General features: G+C 40.6%; 1 protein-coding gene across 12 annotated transcripts in view; it reads right to left on the reverse strand.

Annotated features, from left to right (window-relative positions):
- Nucleotides 1-22857, reverse strand: part of cacna1g (calcium channel, voltage-dependent, T type, alpha 1G subunit) — a 232489-nt gene that overhangs the window by 65385 nt on the left and 144247 nt on the right. For 9 of the 12 annotated variants that reach the window (XM_019255526.2, XM_019255528.2, XM_019255529.2 and 6 more), the window contains 5 exons: nt 17171-17322; nt 15807-15992; nt 12681-12795; nt 10564-10719; nt 6859-6924 (listed from right to left, as the gene is read on the reverse strand). In XM_019255526.2, the coding sequence (XP_019111071.2) occupies nt 6859-6924; nt 10564-10719; nt 12681-12795; nt 15807-15992; nt 17171-17322 (675 nt within the window). The remainder of the gene's footprint in view (nt 1-6858; nt 6925-10563; nt 10720-12680; nt 12796-15806; nt 15993-17170; nt 17323-22857) is intronic. The other 3 variants (XM_027289253.1, XM_019255537.2, XM_019255535.2) reach the window with 1 other exon arrangement.

Here is a 22857-nt window from a genome sequence, read left to right on the forward strand (position 1 = left end):
CCTCTCAGCCATCTAACTGTACCGAATCAAGTATTTACAGCAGGGGGATTCCAAACTTTTGAACCGGAGAGTATATTTTAGAAATATTTGGCTATGAAGATTATCCTGCAGACAAATGTTCACACATCCACCATCACACAGACGTACGGCTAACCAAACACACAGCCCACACCCACAACCATTTATCACCAGACATAAATTTAAAAATAAGATCTGGTTTTAACCACAGAGAGCCCCTCTCCCACAGGGCTCATCAACCCACACACAATCAATCAGACAGGACAGCTGTGATAGGACAAACCCAGTGGAGCATTAGTACTAAGCATTGAGGGTGCTCAGCCGTACTGTGTCTCCTCTCCTCTCCCTCTCTCTCTTTTTCAGGTAGGGGGGGAGGAGAGGAGAGCAGGTGTGTTTTTGGTTTTGGTTCTGGTCCCTGCTGAGCTTGTATCCGTGTTAGCCTCTGGTCAGCGTAAAGGTCAGTGTCACAGAGTGTGTCTGTGTGTGTGTACTCACAGAGAAATCAAAGCTAGGCCAGGAGCCTTGTTGTGAGGACCTTGTAGTATAAGCATAAGGAGCAGACCTGACAGGCCCAGGTGATGAGCGACGACACAACCTGACCCTCATCTCTCCTTTCTGAGGCACACAGACAGAACAGCTGGCTTTAAGGGACTGACCCTTGTTTTACCCAGTGAGACCAACAAGTGGTGAAAAAACAAGAACCATCATCATCCAAGTTTCCTCCATGGATTGGCTGCAGTGGTTCTCCATGATAAATCCTTTTATACAAAAGGTCAAACAGTACAAAGGGCAACGTAAAGGTGTGTTCAGACAGGGAGGTGAACTTGGTGTGACTGCAGTTTAAAAAAATGTGCTAATTTACTGGCATAGTTTCATACACAGTTTCAAAACTAAGTTAGATCTGTTGATAATGTTCCTAATTAATCGATAGTAATGGTAGTTTTGTCCAGAAAACTTGTGTGAAAGTTTGATCCAAGTCCAGGCTGACGCCTTCAAATGTCTTGTTTTGTTCACAACCCAAAGAATACTCAGTTTCCTGTCAGAGAGGACTAAATAAATCAGGAAATATTCAGATAGGAGAAGCTAAAATCAGAATTTTGATGTTTTTTTCTTTAAAAAAAATGACTCAAAATGATTAATCGCTTATCAAAATAGTCATCACGTAACTTCAAATTTAAGTTTAAAACGAATCTATGAATCACTGTGGCTCTGCAGGTTAGTTTACATTGAATGTCAGTATATTTAGCACATTGGCTTGGGCAAATATACTTAGACTGAAAAAAAATCTTTGTTTTCTGTCTGAACACATCTTACAGAGTAAACTATGCTAATTTATTTCTTTAATTATCACACCTTTCTAGTGTGGCCATCATATAAAATATGCTGCTAAATATGAGATCTGCAATCAGGTCAATTTTTCAGGTGAATAAATATGTAAAATAGTAAATAGTAAATAGTAAAACAGCATCTTTCTTTCATTTAAACAATTCAACTACTCTATCAGAGATGTTACACTAGTGGGTTAAACCAGACATTCAACTTAGGTAGCCATTTTTAAATACCTGCCCCATCTTAACAATGATTGTTTTCTTGTAGGGTATGGTGTTCAAGCTTAACTTTTCCAGTTTGAGCAGATAGCTTATAAATTCCCTTATACAGGACTAAGACACAAACATAATGTTATAGCAGAGAAAATAGATTATTATGCAGACATTTATCAACACTGACTATAAATTGAGGTTCTCAAAGGTAATTAGTCTACTCTGATTAGATATTAGTCTAATCAACTGTACTCCGAGCTTCCTCAAATTCCTACACAAAATTGCAAAGCTATTTCATTTAAATAAAATGTTGTGCATATTTTATTAGATTTTTTTCATATTTTATTGTTAATTCTCTGTTTTCTATTTATGCTTCTTGACTTGCTAGTACTTGCTTTTTATCTATGTTCATATTTTTCTACTTACTATGTTTGTTATGCTCCACAACACACATTCCTTGTATGCGAAGACAGGTCAAGAGAGAGTAGTTTAAACTTTACAGTCTGACCAACCGTGGCAAAAGATGGAGCTGACCTAAGATCTGCTCTGCTCTAATCCTCTGGTTTCCAGGTGCGCAGAGGGCAATTCAGAATGCCACTGTCAACTGAGGTGAAGTCGTGACACCGCATCACACTGTCAGAGGAGACTAATCCAGCTTGGACCTGATTCTGATCTGCCAAATTTACCTCTCTTTTCCCCTGTTTTTTTTTTTTTTACCCTTTCTTCCTCTAGAACATCGTGTACAAATTCTTGTCGGATGAGCATTAATTCATAGCTCAGCTGTCAAAAAACAAATTCTCTAAAAAAAAAAAAAAAAAGCCAGGGTAAATTAAAAAACTTCTCTGGTAAAATAAAAGACTTTCTTTTCCCTATTTTCCAGAATGAGGCATCTTGGTAGGAACCGGAATTAAATAAGACTGGTGGAAGGAGGAATCAACCAAGTCTTTGGTTTTAATGCTTATGTGGGGGAAAGAGGAGATGTTAGCCGCTGTATTATATTACTGACTGTACACTGTTGGTATGTTGGTGTGGAGTACACTGTGGGTTTGGGAGACAAGTAGAAAAGTTCTCACCAAGCATAAGAAAATAGAGGTTTCACTGGAGAAAGGATAGGTGGAGATGATAACTATGAAGCAGGAAGAGGGGGGGACTGGACCCGGGGGAAATCCCTGGTCCTGAAATAACTGGGTTGTTTGGATAGCTTGTTTACACTCTGCCACCCCAATTTGGGCATGGTGGTGAGAGCAGAAGATGGGCCAGACCAGTCCTGCTGCTGATAGCCAGACAATAATAGACACCAGCAGTACACGGGGGAGCTCAATCACATCACTTCAAAAAGGGTGTAAATGGGAGACGGAGGGTGGATGTTGATAGGAGGTAATTGTGTGCCTGTGTGTGTGTGTGTGTGTGTGTGTGTGTGTGTGTGTGTGTCCACCAAAATTGTAGCCTATCACAGTGTCATTTGAGACCCATCAACCCAGAATTGGATTGGATACCTGTGCTGTAGTAGCAAACCTCTAACACCAAGGCATTGATGACACAACAACAACAATACATGTATGGAAGCCCAGGGATGCCAATATTTAAATGAAGTAATTTCACCAAAGTTCATTTCCCATATTTCCATGTGTGCACACATTAAAATGTAATGATCCAGCTCTCATTTCCATATAATAAAATTGGTGATTTACTGTCACAAAGAAACGAGAGAGAGACGAAAAAATGTACTGTACTTAAAAATGAAATCACAATCTAGATATATAGATATATGAATATATATTTTAAGTATATACTTCTTTTGTTCCTTTCTACTGAAAGTTGATGGAACACGAGTGTACAGACAAGCTAGTGGTTCTATAACATCAGCATGCTAACCTGGTCACAATGACAATGCTCACATGCTGATAATCATCAGGTTTATTGTCTATATTTTATCATTTAAGTCATTGTGTTAGCATGCTAACTTTTGCTAATTAGCAATAAAAACCAAAGAACAGCTGAAACAAACTATTGGACAAATAAAGTTTCAATTTGGGGGAGCTCAATTAAAATGTAAGGGCTTGCCAAAGTCATTATAATTCATCCTGAGGGGGGCATGACTGTCTGTACTAAATTTTATGGCAATCCATTCAACAGTTAATAAGATGTTTCAATCTGGAACAAAGTGGTGGACCGACCCACGCTGCTAACTCAAAAAATGCGTAGTTACTGCCAAAATGGAAACCAAATGACAAACACAATTTGCAAATTATTTTCAGCATAATATAAACCTAATGATAATAATTTGAAATGATAAATTGACTTTTTGGTTTTGAATTGGCAGATCATTTGTACCCTGAACTTATAAATAAAATGGAAATTGAATTTTTGTCAAATTCCTATTTGATTAAAATATTTGATTTTAATATTGGCAGCACTGGACTTCCACAGAAGGCTGGTGAATAAAATGGATGCAAAGTATACAGAGTACAGATATAATCTATAAGAGGCAGTATATGAGAATAAAACTATAAGAACCATTAGGTTTAACCATTAGACCAGCCAGCAGACTCCACTCAAATCTCCATTTCAAGCTCAGGCCCTGAGTGAGCTGCTGTATTTCAAGATGAGAAGATAAAAAAAAAGTAACCTCAGAACAATTTGGAACATTTGCAGGACATTTGAAAAACTCCTGGATCAGTCCTGGATACGTGTTTAACGGCGTAAAATTAGAGGACATGAGGACAAGACTTACAATCATCTGTCCTCATTTCACAGAGTGTAATGGCCTTGCCTTAGGAGTCTGAGTCATGCAAACACAGTTGATCCCCCCCACCTCTTTATTAGCTCTCATCTTCTAGTCCGGCTGGATTTATCTGGCTGTGCCGGGGCCTCCCAAAAAGCCAGCACTCACCCCTTCCCCCTCCCCGCTCATCCCCCTCTCTCCTTCACTTCATCTTTATCCTCCAGCCAGATAAAACAGAGACTGAGAGAGGGAGATTTTTGGCAGCGCCGGTGAAGCGTTCTTGCCCCGAGGCTGGAAAGAAAAGAGAGAGGGGTGGAGGACTGGTGGGAGGTGAGCATTCAAACTGAGGTCTGATGTGGAGTCTGCATTTTAAAAAGAACAAGAAAAGAAAGAAACCACAGACACACGGCAAAGTGATGCAAGTGTTAAAGCACTTTGTTGTCTCTCCTAAAGTCCACTGAACAATCACTCACTGCCCCGGTTAGTCTAAGCAGCTGGGGTGTCATGCAAGAAGCAGGATAGAGGACTTTTACATGATGTGACACATTCTCTGGCAGCCATAATGGAGGTCCTTGTTTCTGAGTGTTATGTTGCTTCCCTGTCTCCAAGTTCTTTTTGGGCTGTTATAGTAAGTTTTTTTCAAATTTCAAAAATGCCCAACATACATTTCCTGTGACCCCTACTGGTATTGACGAGGATGGTTCAACAGAGGTTTTGAGATTTGAATTGCTGATATTTGCACCATCACCCCATTACAGAGGAAGTGCATGAAATTCAATTTGTGGTGCAAGAGTTGAAAAATTACTTTTGAAAACTCTTTCCAAACATATTGTATTTGGTCAGGACAATCCACAGACCACTCCGAGAACTGTTCTCACCATTCTTTCTAAGCTGCAGCTTAAATTACTTGTGACTGAGCCAGTGTATGGCTTGGTTGTTGTTGGGTTATGGTCATCAGTAATAATTATTTTAACTTTGCTTCTGCAAAATCATGTCTCTTCCATCAGTTTGTTAAAGATGGGTGGTTCTAAATACAATGATACCCATTCATGAGCAACTGTTCCTACAGTATAGGGAAGGACCCAGTGATTGTTGCCAATGAGAAGAGTAATAGTTGCCATAATTGTTCAAAGTTGACCCAAACTTGAAAATAAGTGGATTGACTTGAAATGCCAAATACGTGTATCATGAAGTTTCTCCAAAGTTTAAACTTTAGCGGTCATGTCAAGATGGTGTCCCTAGATCTCTCATGAGATCTGTACGCATTGTTTCCACTTCAGAATATTCTTGTTTCGCCAAGTTTGAAGCACATGTGCAGTCATACTAGACATGACTAGATTTGTGGTTTTAAAAAAACAAGAGAAACTGGTAATTTAACAAAGCCAAAGGTGACGTATTATGAATAGCGACCAAGTCCACACAGGGACGTGGTCATGGTGGATGATGGATCACTCACAGGACTTAAACCACAATCCTTAGGACTGGTCAGTGTTGCACGGGAATCCAAAAGTTAATGTTAGCTTAGACTTAGTTAAATTTTTTTTCATTTTTTTAACTTTTCAAATTGTTTTTTATTTCAGTTTGGTTATGGGCAGGTAATAAACTACTTGGTTAGGGCCCAGGAATGATCATGGCTTGGGTTAAAATAATAAGCCAACTTTGTGTTTTGTTTCACATGGGACATGAACAGCAGCTTCCTGGCTGAAAGGCCTGAAGGCAAACTTGTCCCATATGCAGAAACAACGGGGACTGTCACGAGAGTTTTGCTAATCTAGGGTCACCATCTGGACACGTCCCTGGTTGCTGTTAATGGTCCACTCAAATAATTTCAAGCTCTATTGTCTTGGATGTCCACCAGAATTCATGTTTGGAGTTGTAGCTGACTTCTTTCTTTACACTTTCATGTACACAGGTTTTATTTCTGTTTATCAAAGAACCAGATATTTTCCAGCACAGTTTCTCATCTTTGTGCTTATAATTCATTTGGGAGAGTTTGATATCCATTCAAACCTTGGAAAAGCTTCAATTGCAGGTCACCTGAAAGTGCCTATGCTGAAAATGAACTGTACTCTTACTTCTTTGTTCAGTACTCTATTGAACTGAGTTGGCAGCAAGACATTCAGCAGGGAAGATCTCAAAAACCTTGGTGAATTAAATTCAAATGATCTGCATGGCAACAGCACGTTAGAAAATACAGAAGATAATTTTGTCATATGGGTAGAGTGGCCCTTTGAGGCTCTAGTAGCTAGTATCAGCTGGGAATTTATTAGCAGCATTAGTGTATGTGATAAATGATCTTGGCTGGCTTGTTAATCAGCCAAAATTATGCACAAAAGCAAGAAAACTGACCTACATACACTTTGAGTAATATTGTTATTGGTGTATATTCATCCATTAAAAAGAAGAACCTCCAAGCTGTGGCTGCTGAGAGATCTGACACATAACTGCAAAGCCTCTGTAGGGAAGGATGAGGACAACGGGTGGAGAGGGAGGGCAGAGGGGAGGATGATGGAGGGCGGTTAGTCAATTAAATGGAGGGAGGGGAGGAAGGCAGAGCTGCAGCGCTTTACATACCCCTGAGTCTACAGGCAGCTGAATTAGGCTCAGCTGGGCATGCAATTCCTCCCGCTTGGACACTTCCTATAGTGGAAGTGATCGGTGCAGCCGGACAGAAGAGGGAGGCGCACACAGGAAAAGAGGCATAGAGGTGAGTAGTGGAACCACGGCAGTAGACAAGAGCAGAAGGAAAGAGTTAAAGGAGATTCAGCCTGTTGTAACATTTCTGACTTTACCATGCAACAGAGCATATCAAAGCGACTGTCTCGGATCACAGCGCGTAGTCATGTGCATGTGTATTTCAGCAACTTGGATTCTTTGAAAGCATGAGAAGTGAGGACGGCAAAGAGTAGAAGTGAAGAGCAGAGCCACGGTTTACCCTCCAGTTGGTCCACTGATGTTTAGTGTGAAAATCATTGGGACAGAAAGCAGTAATGAAAATGATTTTGACATATAAATTTAACGACAGTGCAGTGCAGCTGTGCATCGTCCAGGATATACTGCGCTCAACATTAAAGCGTTCCTCTGCAGCTGACTTGTCAAGTACGTCCGTGTGCTTAGGTGTGAATTGTGCGTGTTTGCGTATGTGTGAAATGTGTTTCTTGTCACAGTGAGAGGTAATAAAAAAAGAAGAACAACTTTTGTCTCTGTGCCGTTAAGAGGTCTCCATAAAGAAACCGATAGGCCTGGTTGCACTCTCTGCAGCGAATATTCACACTGTCACAACCTGGCAGAGAGACACGATGAGAGAGTATGAAGAGGATGGAGGAAGGAGTTAAATCAAGAAAATAAAATCAGACAAGGAAGACTGAAAAAACATCCTTTGAGATGATTCTCCCCCTCCTGCCTTTATGTCTACAGCCATATGGACATTAGATGTAATACGCTTTATTTTGTGCGTAGCTGTGTGTGTCTTGGCTCCACATCCATACATCTCCCCTTGCTTAGCACACATCGTTCAAGCGCCCGTTACCTAGCAACCCTGACGCAGGGAAAGTTTGGCTGACTAAAAATAAACTTAGTGTTTGCAGAAAAGGATGTTAAGTTGAAAAAGGAGAGGGAGAATTAAGCCGACAGCAATCTGATGATATGGGAGTGCAGAGGGGAAGAACAGAAGACAAGTTAATAGACCATAAGGCTTTCTGTTTGTTTGTGTGTGTGTGTATACATCGTGTTTATGGAAATCTCTCTCTCGCATCTCTTTCCTCACATAGTTTTTAACAGAATTACACATAAAAAAAAAACAAGGCACTATAAACATTCAAACTGATGTTTAAACTCTTCTCAGTTTTAAAGGAGATATAAACTAAAATGACACTGGAGCTATTGTGTCCTCAAAGCATTAGTTATAAAGTGTTAGCATTGTCAGCAGTCTCTTTATAACTTCCAATCTTTGGTGAGGACCGTTGTGCTGTTAAACTTGCAGTAACTCATTTCTTTGGTCATCTGGGATAACAACAATATTAACACGTTATCATCTGTTAAGTTGATGTGGCAAACTTGTTAGCAAACTAGTCACATCCAGCAGATAGTAACATTAGCATTCATTTCAAGGTGTTTCTGTCTACGTGGCAAAGCCTAATATTTATTCTCCTTGTAGCTCAGTTTTTGGTCTTCACCAGCTCCAGAGGGAAATCTTTTGCCACTAATACAAAAATATAGCAAAAATTGTAAGTTTACACAGGGTGAAAGCTAGATAACCTAGTTTCCGAACATTTGTTTGTCACTTGTTCTGTGATATTTCAGAGGCTATGTGTTTAATTTTTGGTAGGTTTCTTCCTTTTCTGTAACCACAGGTTTTTCAACACTGGGCTCGAAGATCTTTCATGGCTACATGGAGTGTTCATCTCACATTGTAGAAAGGGAGGGGGGTGGCTAGCATTAGCTGTCCTTCTTTCTTGGATCCAATTCTGCTAAAGGGAAATGACCAAACTGTCAAAGTTTACAGCTAATGGAAGTCATTGAATGATGATGATGAGTACAGTGCTCAAATCACAGATGGGGCTAAGCAACGGCTAACAGTGTTTGCACTCCATCTGGTTAGCTGTCTGTGTGGCCGTAGGAATTTAAGTGATATTACAAGCTATGTATGGTCCCCCTCCACACAGATACTGCACCAATCAAATTACATTATTCACACCCATGGAACACTGATAAAAGCTGTGCTGTCACTGCAGGAAAATAAATAAAACTTTCAATTCTTCATTTTGCTAATTACAACTTTGTTCTAATTTAGTCACAGTTCAAAACAAACAGCCAAGTAGTAAAAGCTTATTTTAATTACAGTTTGACTTTAACAAGTCAACAGAAATGTAATAATTCCAGTCTTGGACTTCATGTAAAGCTTCCATGCTGCCTTCAGCAGCTATGGACAATGTTTCCCACCTCCTATGCAATTCCATTTTCTATCGTCATGCACTTGATATTTGTACAGCAGATAAGCACAATAACAGGAGAAGCCCATTCCAATTAATCCATATTTTATGAGGCTGTCAGCTTCTCTCTCTGCCACCTCTCATCTATTCTCCCTCCTCTCATCCAAAGAGCTGAAGAGCATCAGAGATCAAAGCAAGGTGCTGTCACCCCTTGAAGAGAGAGAGAGTGGAAGACAAGTCGACAGCCAAAGAAAGGCTTAATACTGTGTGATTTACGCTCTCCATCTTGTCTCATCCTCTATTCCTTTCTTTCAGTCACTCTATCTGTCTCAGATATAGCTCCGTACGCTCCAAATGGGCTGGCTGAGAAGTGAAGAGCAGCTCGATGACTTTCAACTTCTTCATTACTGATAGACCCAAAAACATTCCGGGGGAAACTGTTTTTCTCAGCTGCTGTCTCTAAACAAAAACATTAATCATTAAGTCATTAATCTAGCTTCTCAGCTCTCTTTTTGCTGTCTTTTCTGTCCCAGACAAGAATCACAAACATAGCGTGGCGGTGGATAATATATCACTTTTGTTTTATGACATAGGAAGAGTTGTACTAAGGAGGGGAAAGATCGGGTGGGCATAAGAAGAAGGTATCCTAGCATGAGACCGATGAAACGGGGGTTGTGGGAGATGTGGGCTGCAGCACAGTCTAGTCTAGCAGACATACTTCTCTTATGATGTACTTTATGGCATGACTGCATTGGCAAATAAGCAGAACAATAATGAGGATGACTGCTGAGATAGTGGGAAAGAGTGGGAGGAGGAGAAGAGGCTGACAAGGAGATGAAGACAAAGAGGAGAGAAAAATGAAACGCTGCAACCAGTGTGATCTCATGTCCTCGCATAACCCGCCGCAGAGAGTGCAAGAAAGGTATAGGTTAATGCGCACAGTGTTTATGAATCTGTTATGTAAGTGTGGGCGTGAACATCCATCCATTAGTCTAGTGTGTGATAAATAAGCACCTCACTGAGTAACTTAGCCTGGTGTCTCAAAACCAAATTTTCCTAAGAACTGGCATGAATAATGACAAGAATATGTTAACATCGGTTTCCAAATCGCTTTAACCCCTCTACAGAAAATATTTGTGTTAAGACCTGGAAGGAAGCCAGATTACTGTTCAAGATTCAACACGATGACCTGCATTTAAAGGAAGATGAACAATCAATGGCAGATTTCTCACAGATCCTTTCACAGAGGAAAAGAGACTGAATTTCAAAACAAAACAGATCATTTAAACTATATGTTTGGAATTTTTTATATGGTGGTTTTGTGCATGTGTGACCAGCAACACTATACCTCTGTTTGGAAACCCTCGACCAAGATGGCCACCAGCAAGTTGAAGAGGACGTAGTTGCCAAAGGTCATGAGCGCGATGAAGTACAGGGCAGCTACCGGAGAAGTGGAAGCCATGCCGTTATATAATACCTTGTTCCAATCCTCCTGGGTTAGGATCTGCAGCAGAGGAGAGGGAAGTATTTATGTGAATAAATATATATTTTTATCATGTTGTTCAGGAATGATTCTTCTAGTTTAATAGTATCTTCATAATAATTTACCATTCACGTAGCATCGTCCCCTTTAGATACTGTTTTTATTACTACTTCATTATGTTTCATTACCACAAAAGAGATATGCCATTTGCATTGCTACTGCTGGGTAAGTGGATCCTAGATTCTCATTACAAGCCAGCGCTACCAGATTTATCAGCTGTAGCTAGCTTCACAAGTTTGTTAAGAGTTGTCTGTCTTTTTTGGGGCAGTGTTTAGCTGCTCAGTTGGTAGAGCAGCCGTCCCATGTGCGAAGGCTCAGTCCTTGCTGCAGAAGCCCAGGGTTTGAATCCGACCTGTGGCTCTTTCCCACATACATCCCAGCATTCCTGTCACTCTTCAGCTGTCTCTATCAAATAAAGCTTGAAAAAAAAAAGCTAATGTTTCCAAATGACCTTTTTTTTTTTTTTTACAACAATTCTTATTAGATAGTATTTAAATACACACTGGATGGCTATGTACAAAGGGAACCAGGGAAAAAATAAACAGCTAACGTTACATAGCTAGTGAGCTAATGCTATAGAAAGAAAGAAAGAAAGAAAGAAAGAAAGAAAGAAAGAAAGAAAGCATTGTTTTTGTGTTGCAGTATTCTATGTAGGAAAAATATAAGATCGGACTGTTTGGCTGCTAAACTTACACACTTGGTATTTTTAAAGCCCTTAAACTTTTTGGATGAGGACTGACACTACTTTGGCTAAAGTAACAACATCTCAGGTAACTGGCTGGTGTTACTGGAGTATAAACTTCCCCAAATGAAATAAAACAGCACAGGAGGACAACTAGTATTACGCAAAACTCTGTTAGCATGCAGGAGCGACTTCTATACAGAGAGGGAATACTACAGGTTGTGCTAGTTGTGACTGGGGCTTTATTAAAATGTATTATGTAACCCCACAAACAAATGTAGTTTGTTAACAACGTGCGCCTTGGCTCCTCTGAGTTAGGTTAGTGTTGTAGGTAGCGAGGGAGTTAGCCTTGAATTAAAGCAGATTAAACACACTGTTTACATTTGTTCTTGTGCTTTCATTTGGACCAAGTTTTGCTGTGTCTAGTTAAAATTGCTATGCAATGATTGGACAATCTGTGTTTAATTTTAAGTAGGCATTTTCCTGTGAAAAACATAAAATGTTAACACATTATGTAACCACAAGTTTTTCATTTGAAAAGACTCAACCCTGCATGCACTGAATCGCTGAAGTCGCCATGTGCAACATGAGAACAGACGTGTCAGTTCAATGTCATGTGCGTCGAGACATGCTGAAACTTTACATGGTCCCTGATCAGATGTTTCACTGAATTATGAATGGTTACTATATTAGGGGTGATAACTACCCTACAAGAGGATATGCAGTAATAATGGATGGATGGTTGGATCCCACAGAGGACATTTGAGTCAAATCACTAATCCAAGGTGACATAATGTAAGAAGCAGGCCTACTTAACCAACAGTGTGTATGATACTTGGGAAATTAGCTGAGTGGAAGAAAATGAGGAAGATAGATAAAGGCCAGGCAGTTAGGGAGAGAGGGGATATGAGAACTAAGAATATTTGATTCGATATATTTTATTTATTCAGGAGGAAATTGTCTTTTCAGCCTCTGAATGGGGTGCTGCTTCATTCAGCACAAATGAAGAAGAAAGATGTTCAGTCGGTTGCTTGGGGGCGTTTCAGTGGGTACAGTTTGATCAGACAGGAAGTTCAAGCGTCCAGATGGTAGATGTACTCGCATACCTTTAGGTCATCCCGCCGCTGATTTTTTTACTTCCTCAACAGACTGTGAAGTCGCGCATAAAGCTACAGCTAAATTGGCCATAACACAGAGAAATGTGAATATTTAACAGGGATAAGGGGAGGGGTGTGCTCACCTGGAAGACAGTCACTATGGCCCAGAGAAGAGAGTCAAAGTTCTTCCTGTCTGGCAGGGTGTCTCCATCCCTCTCAGACCCAAACTTACAACCAAACAGATGCATTCCGAGGATGCTGACACAGGAGAAAACAGGAAACAGAGCATTGTTTACATCAAGCCAACCCATTTGACATAGTACAAATAACAGGATATTAACATGTTGAAGAGTTGTTTGCGCCATGCTGATTATACCTGATTATAAAACAGCTGTTGCAGAACATAGCCCACTAAACATTAGTGGTAATCACTGCTGAGAGGACTGTCATGCTTAACCATAACTACAAGTATTCAACTTTTACAACAGGCACTAACTCTAGTTTTATGAGCAGAAATGCAGCAAAGATAACAAAAAACTCTAGTTTTATGAGCAGAAATGCAGCAAAGATAACAAAAAGACCAGGTTTGGTCAGCCATTGACAGGTGAGAAAGAGTCACTGGTTTATACACTGTTTGGCCATAATGCATTGAGGCATAAATGTTGCCAAGAAAGGAAGTGGAAATGGAGTGCATATGCCAGGTTAGGTTCAGCACCATGGAGAGCGTCACACACCCATGGCAGTGACACCTCGTGTGTTTTTACTCAGACAAATGAAAATCATAGAAACCAACTGAGATATGTTTACACTACTCTAGAAATTAAAGGAACAGTCCGACAGTATTTGTTTTCTTTCTGAGAGTGCAGAACTATCCTTGCGCTGTGGCGGGATTAGCTTATGATAGTATGAAGACAGTGGAGAAACAGGTAGCCACACTCTCAGAGCTCACTAACTAACTTGTTGCACATCATTTGTTGAATCCGTACACGAAGCAGTGCTGTGAAATTGATCATTTGTGGTTTCACAGGGAGCCGTATGCTGAAAAAATGTCCTGAATAACAACAGCTCATCCGTCCGCCCAGGTCGTTTGTGCAGTGTCTCCGCTGGTTGCCTGGAAACCTCATTGTGATGACAAGGCTCTGGGAAGTCACAAGTTCTTTAAGAAATAGTCAGAGAATGAAACTTCAGATTGTACAGATTAAACAAATGAACTTTTAAACTTTGGTCAGAGGCAGGCTGGCTGTTTTCCCCTGCTCACTGTCTTTACTACTTTATATGACTACCAGCTCTAGCTCCATATTTAATGCACAGAGATGCGAGAAAGAGCTGCATCAATCTTTTAATCTCACTCTCAGAAATTCAGCAAATACTGTAACTATTTTTCCTGCAGATAGTGAGTCTTTCCCTTTAAAGGAAGAATTCATTATAAATATTGTTTCATCTGTAAAAAGAGAAGAGTTTAAGAGGAGATGAAGTAAAGAGTACAGATACGGAGAATAAAGGAAAAATAAAGGAAGAGCTGATTCGCTTGTTGTGCCATTTCTCTTTAGCTGCTACAGTACATCTTACTAACTAACTAAGACTTATGAGCCAGGTTACCTGTAGCTGGTCTCTGAAGAGTAAATACAAAAATATTTGGAAAAGTGTGGAGAATTACACAATCCACACGGGTATGCATTTCTTTGTTATGTCTACTGTTGTTGTGTTCTTTGAGTTATGTGCTTTGCAAAGATTCAAAGAGAAGGAACCTCGATCAGCATAGCTAAATATACGCTGTGTAAATAAAGACTGGCAGGAGCAAGAGAAGAAAACACACAGTGAAAGACAGACAACTCACAGCTACATACAGTAAGACATATAACCGGGGGTGTTATTATTATGAAGCAGCAGTGAGTCTGCACTGCAGTCTGTCTTCTATTCACAAAAAAACACACTGGAGCTCAACTGGAGCCGAGGGATCAATGAACAGGCCTCTGCTGTGTCAACTTGGCAAGTCTTCACTCAAATCAGAGGCTGTTAATCTAAGGCCCTTGGAAACTGTGTGTGTGTGTGTGTATGTGTGTGTGTGTGTATGTGTGTTAAGGTGCATGTGTGCCCTCTCTTACATGCAATCACAGAGACACACACCCAGACAAGCTGCTGAAATAAAGCAGATACACACACACACACTTTCACCTGCTACAAATATGTTTGTGACCGTACTGTATCGAAAGCACACACACACTCAGAAGGTTCTGTTGCAAACTCCACCACACAGATGCAAGTAATATTATTTCTGATAATGTGGTGTGACATTACTGCGTGCAGCCAACAGGACATGAATTCACTCCAAACGAATCACAATTATTTCCTAATATTTTCAGCTGGAAATAATTGGTATAATTAAATGTTTAATGTTGGAAACATCTCAAGCCTATGAAAACTGTATTTTCTCAAGCTTCTTATTGTGAGTGATGGAGTCCAGACTAATTGAATTATTAATCATAACACACTGTTCTCCAGTTTTGGTTCTTTTACTTTAGAGACATCTGTCGTTCTTTTTTTACTGCTCATCTTTCTGGTACGACGGGGCGGAGCTCTGGTGGAAAAACGGAGGTGATCAGTATTCAGCAACATCTGAGTCTTAAACAGATGATAAGCGGTAGGTATCAAACCACACTGCCACAGGCTGGATAAAGTGATTTAAAACAGATCAGACTGAAGCTTTTGGGGGTTAAACTCTTTTTTACTTTGATCTTCCTTGTCATGAATATTTTATACTATAGAGAAATACCAAGTAAAAGCCAGTTTTCAGGGGCTTTTAAGGGAAATGACCCATTTTTGAAAGAAACCAATAAAGTCTTCCCCTCCACATTTGCATATATTTAGCAACAAAGCCCTGAATATTTTTTCCTGGGACGATCAGATATGTGTGTGTTTGTGTGTATTGGACAAGGGCTGGAAACCTCCACATGTGATTTTGTTGAGCTCAGCCCCAGGCCTAACCAGGCAGAAAGAAGGGCTGCTGACAAAAAGAAGGAATCATTTAAGTCTCATCATCCCATCGACTGATCTCAGTCTTCCTGTCACATGTCTGTGCTGATCTGCGCTTCTCTCAGCCCGTTGCCTCCCGCATTACTGGTCTACCAATTTACTTTGATTCCACACCTCTGTGCTTTCATTCCGTCTACAGAATTTATTTCATGGTAGCTGATCGAACTCCCTTTAGTTTAACTCTACGGTTTTTCTATTTCAGTCTAACAACTGTGTGTCATTCTCCCTCTGGCTACCTGAAGATGAAGATAAAGAGCATGAGCAGCATGCAGAAGGTGGCCACGTTGTCCATGGTCTTCATCAGCACCACCAACTGTCTCTGCAGGGCAGGCATGAAACGGACCAGCTTCAGCACCCGCATTAGCCGGAAGGTCCTCAGCACGGACAGACCGCCACCCTGTTGACCCACGATCTCCCACACACTGAGAAAAGAGACACACACTTTCATGTTAGATCCAAGGTCTGTTGAACAGCCAAACCCCTGACCAATAATCACAGACACCCACCCCCTTCAGGTGTCATCGATCCCTACTGCTTTACTTGCTATGAAAACATGATTTGTTTGAACTGAGATATTGTGCTGCACAGCAAAACTACCTAATGTTCAATAAATGTTTAAACACTGTAAACAGCACTGACAACTCTGTGACAGGGAGCAGCGCATTACTTTTTTATGCTTTATTAAACATTTGGTAGTCATTCATTCATACATGATTAAATCAATATTAAAGCTGCAGCACAGACCTGAAGCGTATGAGACTCAATGATCAACTATCTTACCGACCTGTGATTGGCCAAAGCTTTCCATCACAGGGTAGATTTTTCTAAAACTTGAATACAGAGCCAAGAGGAGGTGCAGAAGTCTAATTCTAGTTCTGGATGACGATTTTCAGAAAGGTTATTGCTACTTTTTGCTCTTTTTTGACCTGCCAGTTACAACTATGTGGTCAATGTATAGTGGGTTTATGACAACTGAAGACAGCTCCCAATACTGTAGCTAGAAATTAAAAATTAACTAAAGCTAAACTAAACTAAAACAGTTTTACTGTGGGATGTGAACACTCAGCTGAAAGATGCTAAAAAGAGCTAAGTGGATCTATAGAGTCAACTGATAGTTCAGCCATGTGTTCATCACAAGCGACACCTTTCACATTACGTACTATCATTTGATGCTACTATCATGAAGAGCTCCATATGTAAAGTGTCATGCACCTTATTTGGGCATGTGTTTCCTGTCTCAGTGAGATGTCCTTGACTCTTTTACCTGCCAAGTCAAGAAAATAGCAACACTTTTTTGGAAACAGAGAGTCTGTTATTATAGTTGTGTCTCATCACTGTGTTTACTACAACACTGCACTACCAGACTTACAAACTGCAGCACTGCTCTTTGAGGCCGTTTATAGTGTTTGACCGCTCTATTTACTCCCTACATTGGGATGATGATATCACATTGTTTTTCAGAGCTTTGGGTTTGGCTAAATTTCTAATGTAGCGGCATCTTTGTGCTTTGTTTGAGCTGACTTCCTTCTGGGTTTATGATGTTTTCCTTGTATAATAACAACCACGTCCTCTATGTGTTGCCAGCGGCTCTGAAGCTCACCTAATGACCACGATGATGCCATCGAAGATATTGTAGGGGTTCTTGATGTAGCCGAAGGGCCCGTAGACCAACACCTTCAGCAGCATCTCCAGAGAGAACAGGCTGGTGAACACAATGTTGCTGATCTCCAACGCGTTGGTCAACTCATCAGGCTGGAGGCAGAGAAGGACAAAGAGAGGATGGTGGTTATTGCACCAAATGAGGAACAAAGAAGCTGCATCTGTCAGCTTGACATCCAGCACCTGGATGCGCGCGTATAATCTGTATAAGACGTGAACATCACCAGACTGCTGTGCCACATGTGTCACGTTCAGTTTAAATATGACAAATCTGTCGTTTCACACTAAATACACACACTCAACCTTTATCTTGCAGCAGAACACACACACCGATCACAATGCTGCTGCTGAATGTGTCTGGGACGTCAAAGCTCATCAGAGAATTGGGCTGCCACTCACACCTACATCAAACAACTGGTGTGTATTGTGCGTGAGCATTTGAACGTGGGTGTATGTGTGTCGAGGGGAGAACAAAAAAAAAGAGAGAGAGAAACAGGCGATGAACACAAACCAAAAGATGAAAAGGTGCGGCACTTCCAAATATGACACGGTATGTAAATCAGACATCCATAGCGAGCATCCGTAATTGTCGGCGAGGAGAAAAGCGCTGGAGGGGGTGCTGTTATGTGTCTGTGGACTTTGTAACACCCCAGACAAGCTTCATGAGGCCTTTCATCTCCATGCAATAAACAGTTTACACAACTCAAACATGGTGTCACACACACACATTACGCTGACATGACACAGAGGATGAAAGGTGTCGAGGACCCGATCCGTGCTTGCATGTTCTTCATCATAAAAATCTGCGCACATATGTGTGTGACTGCCTATCTCACAGTCTCAATATCCCACTGTGCGTGTGTGTATAAGTAGAGTTGTCATAGAAGCAGAGACATTATCCCCAGGCTAAAACCAGGAGGTAATGTAATGTAATGTAAACACAGTGTGTGCTATTAAGCCCATCCTGGTGGGCTGCCACTAATCACTATACGCCGCGACTGTTTAAGCAGCGACGACTCAACACCAGCATGAATACACAGAGAAAGGAATACAGAGATTACCATCACCAAGCTGAATAACAGCTCCTCGTGCTGCATTACGGCACCAGTTTGTCTGGAGCACTTAAGTAACGGAGTCACTTGGTTATCGTGAAATATCTTCACTAGTGTTGCTACGCTGCCTTTAGGTCATATGTGAAAAGAGTATCCATGATGTAATGCAATAAACATTTAAAATGCAATTAGGCATAAGCTTTCATCTGGTACAGTGAGTACATCTAGAGTCTAGACTTTGGCAGCGGACCCAAATTTCTTTCTAAAAAGGGAATATAATACTTGAAGCAGCAAGAAGGAGTTTTGAACTGTTATGGAACAGTCTCAATTTAATGCCCGTGCCTCTGTGTGACCTACATAAGCAAACGAGACCATCAGAGAGAAGATTATATGTCTTAATATCTGTCACTGGGTCAGATTACCCCGTGAAATCAGACAAAATGATTCACACGCATACCGGAAGAGCCTATGTTTATGTTTTCCCAGGCAAAGTTAGGCTGTGAGTAGGATGTAGGATGAGAATTGTGTTCTGACATAAAATTTTGTTAAAAAGAAAAACAAAAATAGAATTGACCGAAGAACACAGAAAGCTAAAAGGGACACATGATAGAGAAAACTCAAGAAATTTAAGTTTCTTCAACAGATGGGGAGAATGGCCAGTTGGCCCTAGGAACATAGGAACATAAAATGTATGCATTTTTATACTTCTTTAAATAAGTTTTACTAAACAAGAGAGATATATGGTGTTAATTATCAAGCTTTAGAGGTACTGGAAGGTGGATTTGTTAAAGATAAAGCTGTGTGAGAGTAGTGTCAGTCTTTCTTTTAACTCTCTGCTCTAAAGTGATTAAGCCTCAAAAAGTCCAAGTATTCTTTTAACTCCTCGCCTTCCTGCAATGATGTAGAAGTGTACTCCTGGGTGTATCTGTATGCCATGACATCACTTTGCACAGGTGCTAAAAGAGCACATTTCAGGTCACACTAAAACACACTAGTCAGTGATGCTAGGTGTGAACAGAGGTGTCACAGATTTGAAACTTTTAACCAAATAGGGTGGTGAATCAACACTTTCAGCTTGGATGTTAAGTTACTAATTTCACCTAAAACAAACAACAGAAACCATTTACGTAACAGAAGCACGACAGCAGAGCAACTACTAATAGCTTTCTGAAATTTAGTGGCTGAAAGTTGAAATGGCTCATTCAGTATGTGCACGTGTGCTCAGTGTACACACAGTCAGAACCGACCACTGTCAACTAAAAACTTCCATAAGAGCATCTTGACAGTGTGTCTGAGTTTGAGCAAGTCAACCCTTACAAGTCGTTGCTTGGTATTAAGTCATTACTCCCATAAGGCTACAATGCAACACTGCGCCCTCAGGCAGAAAAGAAGGTCCAGCAACACTAACACAAAATCTAATATTGCACCATACTTGAGAGCCCAAAGCTTCAAACCTGAATTTCACTGGCTTATGATAAATTACCACACTCACTGTCACTGCTACTTTTAACAAGTACTCATACCTGAGTGATAAAATAGGTTGTCACTGACTTCCAAAAAGACCTATGTGATCTTTATAGAAAATATTCACATGAGTGTGTTCTGATCTGCTGTCTGTTTTTGTTGCATTGTAAACATCTGGTGTGCATTGAAAAACTACATATGACTACGTCCTGCATCTCCTGGTACTTGCAGTGATTGTTCTGTAGATAGACGTGCATCTGACTTCAATGTGTTGTCTTCTCTCTCACAGAAAGTACAGTTTTTTCCAACCGACTCTACAAAGTCAACGAACCAAATGTTAATTAAACATCTGGCCTCCTCTTTTCCCCATGTGCTAATGTTGCTCATTTTGTTTTGTTGCTTTGTTTTTCCTTTTTACAGTTCTTAGGATAGTCTACCAGTACTTCAGGTAATTGGTCTGAAAGTCTGAAGCATCGAAGCAAATGTTTTCGCAATAGAAATGAACCGAACCGCGGATTATTTGATCCAGACCAAGACCACGTCGGATCAAGGTTCAGCTGGGGAGTCTGAGGAAGGTTTTGCACCTTGTAATTTTGGTTTGGCCCAAACAAGGTAGGTGGGTAAGTACGTGACTAGAAGAGACCTGTTGACTGTTGATAGGAGACATGATGCGAACAGTAATGTCCAGAGTCAAACTAAGACATCACTTTTGCCATGTTATCAACCTTGACCAGATTAACCCCCAGGAGCCCCAGAGGGACACAAGAACTGCAGGCTATTATTGACGTCCTGTTCTTTCCAATCTCTGTGCATTGTGTATGAAATGTCTGGCTTTTCAGCACTATTTACTATTGTTTGCTTGGGATGAATACATTTTTGAATTTAACTATAATTTGATAGAAAGAGGTGCTGAAAAGTGATTACTCGCTTTCTTCATTTGAGGCACGAAAAATATAAATTACTTTTTTGAGCATGTTAGGGTAGGCATCATGCAATGCAATGCATGTGCAGTGTTTAATGGACAGAGAAGAGGGTGACATGTTTCTCCTTTCCTCTTGTCTCCTTATTATAAGTATAATTTGCCCACAGCCCACAGTGCCGCTCCTGCCAGGGAACCCCGCTTCCTGGAAAACAAGCTTTTCTGTGTTTCATCTCACCTCTTTGTCTGCCTCTGTCTCTCTTGTGTCTGTCTCTGGGTTCACGGACACAGACGAATCTATCCATTTGATCCCGCTGCTTTATTGTGTCCATTCATTTGTACACTGACGAGCGGAGCGAGGCGGCGGCAAATCCTTTATATGTGCACACGCACGCATTGTGCGATGAAGAAAAGTTCAAAGGGTAAACGAATGCCGGGGCACTTAGATGTTTATGTGTTCTTTCAGATGAATGCTCTCACACACAGTTATGTAGACACACACACACTCATGCACAGACTAGTGTAATAGGACATGTACCCATGAGTTACACTAATAACCGTTTGTACTCACACATCCACAGGCCACACACATAAACCCACACTTTGAGCTCTACTCCCACACTCATTACCATGTATGCACACATACTGTATGCACAAAACCCTGCAAAGACTTAGAACCATGCACGCTGACGCACACATGCACACACAGCTTTATAATAGATGCGATTGATAAGCCAGAACAAGAAGTACAGTTTTTACGAGGTGAGACTTGGACTGCAGACATCTGGCCTTGAGACTGAGGTTCAGGTCATTATTTTTCCCCCACTGTTTCTGCTCTGCTATTGTTCCAGCTTGTATATTAGACATTCCTCAGACATCATGCAAGATTACTGCAAGAGAACGAGACCATAAAAACCTTTCTCACACATAGAAGCGCACACACAAAAGACATGGCGGTTACCAAAAAAAAAAAAAAAAAAACTCTCCCAACTACACACACACACACACTTCAACGCTAAAGGTTCACAGCCATGAGCTTATCAAACAGGAGAAACTCCTTAATTGACAAATGGCCACTGAGGTGCACTTACTACCTAGAGAGAGATGAATGCGTCCATGTGCACGAGTGTGTAAGTGAGAAAGACGCTCTTGCTTTCTAATTGCTTCCTTCGATGGATGTTTTCAGGGTAATGAGGCTGCGGGAGCATTAGGAGGTAAAGTGTGTGTTAGATGAGGAATAGAGTAATCTGGTTAGTGCTAATGTAATGTCGCCTAATCTGATGTGATCTAATCTAAACGGGATGTCGAGAGCTGCTTCGCTCCAGTCTGCCAATGATGCAGCACCACGTCTGGTATGCGTGCAAGTAGGTGTGTGTCATAGTTTAATCAAGTGGTTTGGTTAGGCATGCTACAAAAGAGGAAATTTCAAGCATGAAATGGAGAATGATACTCTTGCCGTAATGGTTGGTTGGTTGTGATTCAATAATAATGATGATTTGTCTCAGATGGCTGAATGATCTGAAAGTCTGCATGACATGAGATGGAAGAACTACACAGAGATAATAATGATACAATCATTTAATTTGGGTTTGGGGCCTCTTTGAAGCATTGATGCTTGACAATAATTTACTGTACAGAAGCTGCAGAGGCTAGGTGTGCCCGATGATGCCCTACAATTGCCCTCTTCATGGACAAAGTAAGTTTGTCATCTAAGAATGAACTTGCCAAGAATCAGACAAGAAAATTGAAACCACCACCACAAACACAACAGCCAGCAGAAACTTTCTTCCAGCCAAAGAGAAAGTCCAGCACATAACCCAGCTTGAAACGGCAAAAAGGTTTTTGCACTTAGATTTTCACGTGCATTAAACAATTGAGAACATGCTAATTAGTTAGCTTTAGATCTTTAATTAGATAGCTTTCAAATGAAACATCACACTTAAGGACAGACATCAAAGTGATTTTCTCATCTAGCATTCCACCAGAAAGCAAAAAAACTGCATTTCCCCTAATGTCAAACTGTTTCATTAAATTTGGTGTTCCTCTTGATCAGTTTTAGGACACTTCATGTCATTTTTAATGTAAATACATTCTGTCTTTATAATTATTTCAGCAAATTAAGCTTCATACACAATCAAACAAAACTACAAACAATCTTCTCTTTGGCCTGCAGAAACTTTAACCTTATCTTTA

This window comes from Larimichthys crocea, chromosome XVI, assembly GCF_000972845.2.
Source record: "Larimichthys crocea isolate SSNF chromosome XVI, L_crocea_2.0, whole genome shotgun sequence".
NCBI classification, from domain to species: Eukaryota; Metazoa; Chordata; class Actinopteri; family Sciaenidae; genus Larimichthys; species Larimichthys crocea.